This window comes from Lotus japonicus, chromosome 2, assembly GCF_012489685.1.
Source record: "Lotus japonicus ecotype B-129 chromosome 2, LjGifu_v1.2".
Taxonomy (NCBI): Eukaryota; Viridiplantae; Streptophyta; class Magnoliopsida; order Fabales; family Fabaceae; genus Lotus; species Lotus japonicus.
The window spans coordinates 19,336,209-19,348,312 of record NC_080042.1 but is presented as its reverse complement, the minus strand read 5'-3'; the positions used below and the strand labels follow the sequence as shown (position 1 = coordinate 19,348,312).

The 12,104-nt window shown below is 36.2% G+C and overlaps 2 protein-coding genes across 2 annotated transcripts; one reads left to right on the top strand and one right to left on the bottom strand.

Annotated features, from left to right (window-relative positions):
* The first annotated feature begins 1,494 nt into the window (after window positions 1-1,494).
* Window positions 1,495-2,145, top strand: LOC130736184 (uncharacterized). Its single transcript, XM_057588029.1, has one exon. It carries the CDS (start codon window positions 1,495-1,497, stop codon window positions 2,143-2,145), a length of 651 nt encoding a protein of 216 aa, XP_057444012.1.
* Window positions 2,146-4,533: 2,388 nt separating this feature from the next.
* On the bottom strand, window positions 4,534-12,005 carry LOC130737736 (phosphatidate cytidylyltransferase 1-like). The gene is made up of 12 exons (XM_057589575.1): window positions 11,850-12,005; window positions 10,176-10,321; window positions 9,532-9,785; window positions 9,245-9,396; window positions 8,921-9,062; window positions 6,968-7,124; window positions 6,652-6,699; window positions 6,472-6,558; window positions 5,914-6,042; window positions 5,730-5,786; window positions 5,053-5,136; window positions 4,534-4,954 (listed from the first exon to the last, which is right to left on the bottom strand). Exons 2-12 carry the CDS (start codon window positions 10,248-10,250, stop codon window positions 4,865-4,867), a joined length of 1,275 nt encoding a protein of 424 aa, XP_057445558.1. The 5' UTR covers window positions 10,251-10,321; window positions 11,850-12,005; the 3' UTR covers window positions 4,534-4,864.
* Between the last annotated feature and the right edge of the window lie 99 nt (window positions 12,006-12,104).

Here is a 12,104-nt window from a genome sequence, read left to right as displayed (position 1 = left end):
CTAATAAATTGCCACACCACCACAGCCTTCACGAAAATTGCAAGCTAAAACACTCCATCACAAACTCCCTTCAATTGGTGAGACTTAAATATCCAGATAAAGGTGCCTCACTAATAGGAGTATCAAAACCAAACAGAAGAGCAAGGACAGAACCGCACATCTATGATCCAAGGATGCACAGTAGTGGATTGGAAAACCAATCAGATGAGGAATAGCCAATGTAATGTAATATATAAAAGAGAAGCTAGGGACCTCTCAACCCAAAATTACAATATATACAAATATATACAGTACCCAATCTAGTTCTGCAGCAATTCTAATAATTCTGCAATAAAACTAACAACAAGACTAAAAGCAAAAAAACATAACAGAGACAAGCCTTGAGACAGAACACGACAGGGTACAGTTCAAGAAGAGGCCGCACCAACACAAGATCAGAAACAGATCATACTCGCAGGAAAATTCAGATGAAGTTTAAGCAATAAATTGGATTGGAATGCCATTCATAAGTAGAAGAAAAAAAACTCATCTTGCCAAGGGAAAAGATTGCAGCAGAGACCAATTGCAGGGCAAAGGGGAAAGCCAAGAGAAGGAGCAAACAACGATGGCAACAACTGAGAATGGGTGAAAGAGTATTATCAAGGTAAAAGGCGGGAAGCTTTTGTCATCTGCCGCCGGATTTTGTTATGTGATGGGAGAAAATTAGGGCACCAACTAGGAGAAGTTATGTATGGAGGTTACCATGGGAAGAATGGTATTTTCATAATTTAATTAAGTGACCAATTTTCCTTTCCATTCCTTTCCATCCAATTTGGGGGGAGTAAATCTGATGGAATGTAATGGAGCATGATGGATGTTGGACCATTACTTACCACTCCCTTCCATCCTATTTTAAATAAACCAAACAATGGACCTATCCCTCCCTCCCCTCCCTTCCACTCCACTCCCTCCTCCTCCATCAATCCAAACGAAGCCTAATATATCAATTCCAATAAGCGAGATGGAACAAGAGTGAAGAGCAGGAGAAGCTAGGAGGTAATGGAGAAGGTTCAAAATCTACCTCAAGAGTTGGTGGAAGATATCCTTGTGAGACTGCCGTGCAAGTCATTGATGCGCTTCAAGTGTGTGTGCAAACACTGGTTTGCTCTTTTACACTATGACACCAAGTTCTTGTCTCGCCACTTTATCAAAAACCAAAACTCTGCTGCCAATGACGTGCTTCTCAAGCTTCCCTCCCACAAAGAATATGTCGTACTGGGTTGCCTGGAATTGGAAATATGCAAACTCTTTTCCTTGTCTGCCACAGGCATTGGCATGGAAACCCCAATACCCACATCCAAATATTTTTCAAGTTGCTACCAAATTTGTGGTCACTCTAATGGTATAGTGTGCTTGTCTTCATCTGCTAATATTCTTTTGTATAACCCATTAACCAGAGAATTTAGAAAACTTCCTCCTTACACTATTGAGCATAGCTTATGTGTAGCAGTTGGAATGGGGTATGATTCCTTCACTGATGATTTTAAAGTTATAAGCATTCGGAAAAGGGTTAGCGTGATTGTTGAGCAATATACTTTAAGTACAGATTCGTGGGCAGTGATGCCTAATACTAATGCTGAGCTTTTTTATTTTGATGATTATAATGGTTTTGCAATGTGCTTTAATAGAACTTTCTACTGGTGGGCATTGTATCGTGAAGAATTTTCCGCTGTAATCGTGGCATTGAATATGGATGATGGGGTTTTCCAAATGGTGCCAAAGCCACCGGGTGCCAATATTATCGAACGTAATGCTAGAACTCTAACTGTGTGGAATGACTCCATCTCACTGGTCTGCTGTAGTTATCAATCCCCGTCCAATTTTGACATATGGGTGATGGGTGGATTTGGTTCTTGGATCCACATGAGAACTATAAAACATTTGACAGAAGAAGTGCCTAAACCTTGGGTTTTCTGGAAGGGGAATGAGCTTCTTATGGAGATGGTGTCTTGTGGAAAGATCACGTCCTACAATGTTGATACCAAAGAATCTAAGGATGTCCTAATAAAGATGATGCATACAGATGGAATCTCATGTTTTCAAGCTGTGAATTATGTGGCAAGTCTAGTTCCATTGAGAGGAGAGATTAATTTACCAGTTTCTTGACCAAAAAAAAGGAAAGGAGAGATTAATTTACCTTATTTCTTTACCCAAAAAAGAAAGGCGAGATAAATTTACCTTGTTTAATGCATGCACTTGTCTCTTCTTGCTAATGCGAGGTTTCGCCTCTTCAATATAATGTTTGGTTTCATATTTAAACCTTTCAGAATCACACTTCTATCTAGCGTGAAAACTTGTCGGATTTCCAGACACACTTTCATTTCTATATTATGAGGATTTGCTTCTATATATCATATGAACTCATTTAACTTACTCTAATGTTCCTGATGCATGTACTAATTATGGCTTTGTAATGCTTTATTCAACTAATTAGAAAAGGAATTGCCTGTCTTCTAATTTATAATTTCTTGATTTATATTAAGAAAACTTACCACAGCTTGAACTTCAAGTGATACGCAGATTGCAACCCGAATTAAACTAATTTGAGCTATGCTGAGTAAACCACCGAAACAGTGTTGTTGAAAGTGTGGCTAAATATCTGCACATTAGAATGGATAGAGTTTTAGGATTTCGTTTTCCTTTAGGATATTGTTGTTTCTGTTTTCTTTAGACTAGGTTGATGTAACTTATCACTAAAATTAAAGAAACATTTTGTATTTGAATGCATTTAAGATTTTCTGTTAATGCAACTCCATTTAAAGAGCCGTCTAATAAATTTTTGAATGATTCTCCTTGGCATATATTTTTTTTTTCTGCTCATATACATCAACGAACAAATATAAATATCAAAAGCAAATAATCTTTTAACACACAAATGCTGTACTAATGCAGTCAAATGAGTGTCGGATCTATCACCGCACAAAAGGTTTGGTATTTCAAACGAACATGACATCAAATCGAATGTTCGTGTTGTTATCAAGCACTCAATCAATCAAAAGGGAAAGCAAGGAAGAGTGCTTCCAAGCAACCACTGAAGACGTGGTTCACCTCTGGCACCGAAGATTCGGTCATCTCAGCTACAAAGGGTTGAAGACTTTGCAAACAAAAGGCATGGTGAGAGGCTTGCCAAGTTTCTCTGAGGGTGAAATTGTGTGCACCTATTGCTTGAAAGGGAAGCAGCATCGAGATGTAATCTCAAGGAGAAGTACATGGAGAGCATCAGAGTGGGAGAACCGGCGCAACACTTCTACATCATTATGGACACCGGAAGCGACGTTACCTGGGTCCAGTGCAAGGCCTGCTTTAGCTGCTACAAAAAATCCGACCCGATTTTCGACCCGTCCGCGTCATCCTCCTACGCCCCAGTCCCCTGTGGCGCGAAACATTGCAAGGAATCTGGTGTGACGAGATGCTATAAGAATCAGTGTGAGTACGACGTGGCGTACGCTGACGGGTCGTATTCCATAGGGGATCTCGTGGCCGAAACAGTGTCATGTGGTTCAGGGTGGTAAAGCTGGAAGCTCTGGATTCTGTTCGCGGAGGCTTTGATTCTGATTTCGAGTTTTGGGTTCCTTCTCCTCTAGTTCTAGGGCTAAATTGATTCAGGGTCGTAGAGGTGGGAGCTCTGGGTTATGTTCGCAAAGACTTCAATTATAGTTTTAAGTTTAGGGTTCCTTCTCTTATGGTTCTAGGGCCGAATCGATACAAGTGGTATAAGTGGAAGCTCTAGGTTCTGTTTGCGAAGGCTTCATCTGGTTCAAGGGCGGAATTGATTTAGGGTTGTAGAGGTGGGAGCTTTGTTTTTTGTTTGCAAACACTTTGATTCAGGTTTCAAGTTTAGGGTTCCTTGTCCTCTAGTTCTAGGGCCAAATTGATTTGGGGTAGAGGTTGTTTGGTTGAAGCTCTGGGTTTTGTTCATGAATCAAAGGACTAGATGAGGCTTGCTTTTCGGCTGAATTAAAGATTTTCATAGGGATTATTAAGAGTATGTTTGGATGTGCATTGCACCCTCTTAGAATCGATTCCAAATGTTGTAAAGCGTTTTTAACTTGTAAATTCAATGTCCCTCCCTCCTTGTACTTTCTTCTTTTTCTTTTCTTTTATTAGTCTAGTAGTTCTCATTAGTTGTAATCCGTTAACATGCTGAATTTCCTGGCCCATTTTGAATTTTTAATTTTGTGGATTATTGGATATGATATATTTTGGACACCCAAATTGTTTTTAAAAGCGGTTATTCAGATTGTGGTTAAAAAATAGAATGTATCAGGTTTGGGTTCTGGTTTCAAAATTTGGACTTTTTAAATTTAGTTTGGATTGGACTTTGGTTTGGATACACATAACCGGATATTTTGAGCACCCCTAAGCAAGAGTAACTTGTATCCAATCATGTAATTAGTCCAAGCATTTCAAGCTGGCAGTCCCTTTACGATATTTGGAACACACGATAGTGAAACAATACTTATTGTTCACTACAATAATTAAACATTACACAAATTACAGCTAAAGAAATTGAAAAATGTTACTCCTCTCAAGGAATTGAATACAACATATGCGTTTATTTTCTTCTATAGGCCATATTCTAAAGATCATGAGTGAGCGCTAGCTGTTCAAGCAAAGCCATCGATAAAATATTCAAGAAAAACAGAGAGAAACAGAATGAAATGTTAACGGCCAAGATACACTATACACATTTCGACAGCTTCCCGAACCTTTGAATCGTTTCACTCAAGAAAAAAACACACATGTACAAAGTAGTTTTTCTTTCTCCTTGAAAGTGAAGGAATACCATTAGATGGTTTGAGAACAAATACACCTTGCCATGGATCTAAGACATCCTTTGAATCCCCTGTTGCAACATTTCCCCAAGCCTCCTATATAGAGCTTCTTGTTCATCGAATGTCAGGTTCATTAATATCTGAAGCGACCAGCGGTAGCAACATAAGCATATAAAACTTTGATGTAAATATTAAACAGAAGTACAGAGTAATATATATAACAAAATAAACATAATACCTGGTCCAAAATCGTTTCAACTGACAAACTTTGAGACACAACAAATGACTGAAGATATATATACGCAAACACGGCCATAACCATCTGCATCAGGACAAATCGGTCAAATCCTGCTTGACTTATACATCAACAATGGTTTTAACTTCCAATCCTAGCATGGACTAATGAAATGAATAAGACAGAAGATAAAATAGGGTACAGGCAACAGGATGCATATGAGGGCAACAAGATATAACTTATAAGTAGTGAGGGAGGAAATTTTGTGGCTCTACAAATAAGCTACAGGCACAAAAAATACAAGTGGATAAACGGTCATCTGCATAAATAACTCGAACCATTCTCAGTTATATTAGATCATACTTTGTTCTAGACAATATGCAACAGACATATCACTAGACTGGACAAAAGAGACTTCTACAAATTGCACATGATTATTTGTCATTGAAGTTTTTTTTTGTTTGGTTAAGTTCATCAAAAATCCGTAGGATATTTTGACTTCGCACTGGAATTAACAGTCTGCTAGTTTTTCAGTTAGAGTGGGTCTAAATGTCCATTCAGTAGGGACAATGAGGCTCCTTCCACTAAACATATAGCACATAACGCACTATATTATGATGAAGCTCCGTCAAATATGACCAAATTAAAATAAATTTGTAGATTGAAACAAGAGAGTCTACCTGGCAATCCATTCTGTCAGTCATCCCACCATGTCCTGGAATACTATCACCAAAGTCCTGCAAAAATGGGAACACGCAGCAAATCTGTTCATACCTGACCTTTTTTTTGTCACCTTATGCCTGACCTAAATGGATAATATTTTCTCATTTCCTGATTAGAAAAACAAAAGTACCGAGAGCATACCTTTATTTTAAAAGCCCTTTTGAAACCACTTGCAAAGAAGCCTCCAAAAGGTGCAATAATTGAAGCAAACAAGCCAAGACATAAAGCATGCCATTGAACTGGTAGGATTGATACCTCTTTCCAACCAAACTGCATAGAACAACTCATAGTATGTCACAAGTTATGATTTTTCAGAAATTCCAGGAACCTGGATTGGCATTTCAAGATTACAGTACGATCATGTTTTATAAGCTGTACTGTAAATTGGAAATAAAACATGTAAAACATGAAGTGGTTGGTAGAAGTTTTGGTTTTCCAATTCCATATTAAATAAGAGATACTTTTTTAATGACACTTTCATCCAAGAATGAAAAATAAAAATAGGCTACAGTTAATGACTGAGCCGATTTGAGTGCGAGTCATATGACAGCTATCTGAGTAGTGACCCAACTACTTTCAACCTCACTAGTGCTTGTTTAGCCCGATTTAATTTCACATCCATGTATTGAAGTTTCACACCTGTTTAGTGGATATTCTTGCAAGTTACAGGAAATTTTAGCCTGAATGTTCAATACTTACCCACTGAGAAATCCATCCTGGTAAAGTGTAAGATTCTGGCTTAAACATTGGACCAGGATCACAGTGAAGCCAACCAGTTGACAAATCCTGCGTGTTTTTCCAGAGACATGAACATTAGCTGGTTGTTGAATACTAATGTCTTATAATATATCAATGAGTTATGGTATGTCACAGAGCTACCTTCCTTGGACATGTTAGCCATTGAGAATGACCCAAGATGTCAGCAAGCTACAAAAAGAGTTTTGTACAATAATATTAAGATCCAATTGACAATAAGTTGACTGATGTATAAAGATTTAAGGCAAGAACTTTAAGTGCCATTAAAGCTTTCAGAGTTAATTTAGGCTGTTGCAATCATTTAATAATAGTACAGTGCTAGGAATATTTAACATCACCAAGTATTCTGGTTCAATGACAAAGGATGCCCCGATTAAACCCCAAAAAAAAGTCATTTCCATTTACTGCAACTTCATAAACAAATTTAAATTGTTCTCACCAAAAATGCAGAGATAATGGTGGTAAAGGATGCCCCGATAAAACCCTCCCAAGTTTTCTTTGGAGATAATTTGATCAAAGGGGTTCTTCCAAAGAAAAAACCAAAGATGTAAGCAGCAATGTCATTAATGACAATAAGTGATGCTGGAAGAAGAAACCTGTACAATAAGTCCAATTGTTAAATAAAAAAGCAAAACATAACATCGATCCAATTAAAAAACAATGGTGCACTGCAGTCAACATGTCTTATTCATATAAATGTCTTATTCATATAAAAGAAGCAATAGTCTTCTAAATATATTAGCGAAATGAATTAAAGGATGTATATACATATACAAAAAATCACTTTAAATCTTAGCAGTTTAAGTTGATGCCATTGTTATCACTTATCAGTAAACAATATGAATTTTATTAAGGGAAAAAAATTAAATAATACCAACAATCAACCCATACAAAAGTAAATGGGAGATATAGTTGAGGTGTGAATAAGGGGTTCAGGTGATGTTAATTAAGAAAATGCAAAAAAAGGGGAAAATAAAATCAATAAGCAGCTTTCCAAATATAAGCTTTGGCATATTACAAGAGCCTGTAACTTCTAAAGTTCAATTGACACATTTCATGCTTCACTATAACCCCAATTACTGGATCCAAATAACTGTGTTTTTTGCAATAAATACACAAGCTGTAGGACTATAAGAATAACTTGTCAGCTTAAGCAAGAACTATGGTAATATGATCACTTTACACAATTGTCATCAAACATGACAATATGCAGCTGAACTTTAGACCTTCATAAAGCTTATAGAAAGGTATACACGGATATATTAAATAAATCTTCTAAATGCACGGATCTTTAACCTCTAAGTTCCATATATTCACAAATCAGATTTTCAAATAAACTCGTGACGGTAACAAAATACTAAAAGGCGCTTAAGATAGAGCACTTTTCATATAATAAAGATGAGAAGTCTGATCATAAGGACATCATAGGACATCATCCAAAACCTCCTATCTCATTTGTTTAATTGTTCACTTCAGTAATTCAGATTATGCTTATGAATGCAAATGGAAGCCCGACATACTTTCAAAGACCATTTGTTTCAATATCTGCATAATTGAAAGAGCAATACATTTTATAACTCAGTTCCCAGCACTCTGAAATGTGGGCAGGTAATCCTGTTTTAAAGCTTTACCAGTTCTCCAGTAGTCATGCTCTTTGATGAGAACACCTTCATCAGGTAACCTCCCGCAGAGTAGAAAATTTTCACGCATGGTTCAATCTCTTATCTTTTCTCCATAATTCCAAACCCTATCTTAAGGCCCCAATTTCACTGGTTGGGCAAGAACTGATAATATCCTGGGTGATGATTCAGTCAACAAGTGGGCTAAATATTTAATACGTACTGCCGTACAGGTACAACTATTCTAAGGGATTAATATGTCATCGAAGACCTGTCAAATACAACAATAACACCTAAGTCTTTTCCCACAAGGTTAGAATTGCTACATGAATCAAACAACGCCACAATGATCTACCATACATCAAATTCAGAGATACAGTTTATCTTCATATGTTGAACATTTATCAGTTCCTCTTCATATTATTACTAAACTATCCTCCATATGTTGCACATTCTTTACTGTAGTTCCTACTAGTCTTCTCCACACACATCCAAACCATCTAAAACGAAATTCTCTCATCTTCTAAGCAAGGGAGCTACCCCAACTTTGTCTCTAATGATTGTATTTCTAACCCTATCTTGTCTTGAGCAAACACTCAACCATCATAATATTCTTAAAATCTGATCCTTGGCTTAAAAAGTTGTCTACGTGTATGAGGAACAGTACCATGAAGTATGCTATCAAGCAAAATAGAATCCTCCAAAAACAGCCAAGAAGGTTTCTTTAGAATAGTTAAAAAATAGTAATTATATTCTTTTATAAGTTAAATTACCAGAAAATCCCTTCAAAAATGCTTGCCACAGTGAAGGATGACTGGCCAAATACAACTATTAGAATCATATGTGTCCAAGCATATTGGCCAAATTGGTACTTATACATCTTCTTCTTCAATGTGAGAATGAACCACATAAATCCTGAGCCCAATCAATAAAAGGGAAGATAACCAAAGTATTAGTATCCTTAGATTATATAAAAATTAACAGTAAAACCACAATTGTAGAAACTAAGCTTGAAATTTCTCAGGCACCTGATAGAGACATTGCACGAGCACTAGCTAATGAACATTAACAAGACAAAAATGATATGCACAAGTTACCTGCAATGTACAGGGAGTAGCAGATAACCATATGATACTTAATAAGATTGCTCACTAGTCGATACAAAACCATGTCTGAAGTTACTGTGTTAGCCAAACGCTGATTCAGAATCCGTCCATAAACAAATAACATCGCAGTGAAGAAAAAATGCCTGAAATGGCATATGCCAATGAAAAATGTAACAAGTTATTAAATGAATTTTACTTTTTTTTTAAAAATGAATGAATCTTGGCATTTAGGAAAAGAACAAATCGCACTGTGAGCCTAATGAATTTGTGATAGATACCAATTTAATAGCCTAAATCCTGGCAGCTGCCTATCTTCATGAGCTCTTCTGAGTAGATTGAAAAGCTCACTTGCCATGAAGATTTGGATAACAACAACCATTGCAGTAATGTAGAGGTGACCCATATAGATGATCAATGCAAACCCCCCAATCATCCAAATGGATGAATATGCCCTAATTAGCATGGACTTATACTTGCTTTTATCATTAACAAGTAACTTGGTTCCATTCGCTTTGCTAACTTCTGGAATAACCTGAGATAAAGACATCACAAAATAAATCACCTACGAATAGTATACAGAAATTTTTCCAGATAAATACCGCGGAGATTCAGTCCCAAAATCATTGAACTTGTTACATAAAATTAATCTATGGAGACAAAACAAAGAAGAAACCTAAAGGACAGAAACTTAGAATTTAAATAGGGGAAAAAGAAAGTCATCAAAAGTTAACCATGCTTCCCATTATTTGTTTCGCAGAATTCGATACATTTGACACTTTTTAATGTTCTCTTGAAATTTCAGGGTCACCCATTGTGTAGGCTCAATCAATTGCTACATTAAAGGAACTGATCAAAATATATTTTTAATGCAAAGAAACAAAAAAATGATTCAAAGTAAGAACTAAAAATTTAAACAACTAACCTCATTCGATCGTTTTCGGTGCCTAATCCGACCACTTGTATTTGATGGGGCACTGGTACTCGTATCCTTGTGCATGGCTCTTCAATCAGATTTCACCCAATTGGAAGACAAAGCATAAAGCGCATGTGAGGCCAGAAAGTACACACCTGCAAAGCAAATGTCATGAAATATGTTCCTCTGTGTATGTGAAGCATAATCAACACATGTATCACACATGATCGAACTCTTTGACCTTTCTGGCAAGAATCCAATCAAATTAAATTGGTTTCCATTACATGGCACAAACTCAGTACCAGAAGTCAAATGAGAAGACATATATGAAGGTAACCGTATGCATTTGAAATATTGAATAGGGAAGGTTTGATAAATGAACTTTTCAAGTGAGACATTTTTTAAATTCAATGATTTGGTCCATGAGAGATATGTATACTGCAATATAATTGTAGTATCTGTAGCCATCTGTGCACTGTGCTATTCAATCATATCAACGAGTTTCGTTCTCCAGTTGTGATCACCATCACCATTTTCTCACTCAACCTAGCATCTTAATTATTTCTCATTATTTTAGCCATGACTAACCTTGTCCCTATTCCCTATCTTTGACCAGCAATTTTTGTCCACGTTTGGGAAACAATAGCACACATCCTAATGCACGTCGGACAAGTAACATTTGAGTTCCTTTGGTAAACATATGTTCACTTCACCTTGGTTCAAAAGTAAAAATAAACACAGCTTTAATTGTGGTGAAAAAGTACTAACAAAGAGTTTTATTTAATTCAATTTTCTAAATATGATTAGTCATCCGCTTTATCAGCCACATATCTGATATCCTACTTCAGGAATAATAGAACATAATCTAACATAATAAATGCCTAGTATGTGTATTTGTCGTATTATTTTAAAAGCATCACCAACCAGAGAAAAGTTGATAATGCTTTTTCATTTCACTCACCCCAGCTCAATTAGCCAAATTTGTCAGTCTTGTGTTTTTGTTAAGAGTGAAATAATAAAGAAAAAAAGGAAAACCAAATACAAATATCCAAATATAAGCTCAAACCACAAAAGCCAAAAAAGAATAGCTTCAATAAGGAATACAAGTTGAATCTCATTTTATCATATGCATGAGTCATGACTAAAATACAATTGTAGAATCACATTTGAGATAAATTGAAGTAGTAGGCTATTGGTACCACACTGGGGGCATTTCCTCAAGGATTATGGAATGTAATGTGTAAACCCCAACCTTCCTTCCCAATTTCTAGGAATGCCATACTTTCAAAAACAATTCATCCCTATAACCAGATACTCCACTATCTATACAAATAAAATCACTCTCGCACAACCTAACCTGATAAAGGCATATTTATCTTGAACAAGACTATTTAATATCTAATATTTATAAAATTACTCTGTAACTAAGTATTATATATTTTATTTAATTATTAAAAAGATAATAAATTAATAAGTTACTATACTAGTAGTTTGTTTGTGTGCTAAGACCAGACATCAAACAGTTTGTAGGCAAGAGCAATTGCAACATAGGTTTATGGAAACAGAAGAAAGAAAATGATAGTATTCAATAAGAATTGGATTCGATTTTTGAAAACATGATTCCAATGGAATGGTTTGGTTGGAATCAGATTAAAATTGAAGAAAGAAGAGAAATAGACATACCACCACGGTGAGGTGAGGGGAAGGAAGATCGGAGAAAGATGCAAAGCCGCTGTCTTGTTACTTTGTTTCTGCGTCACAGATACAGATAAGAGAACGTGATTCACAACGTCAAGTGAACAGAGTGTGTGTGTGTGTTCACTTTACTGTTTAGGTTTTCCCATGTGAAAGAAAGTAGTCGGTTAATTTGACCGGTTACAATAGGTGAAACCAGTTATTATACACACTATTACAATTTTGCCCTGTAGTTTCAACGGC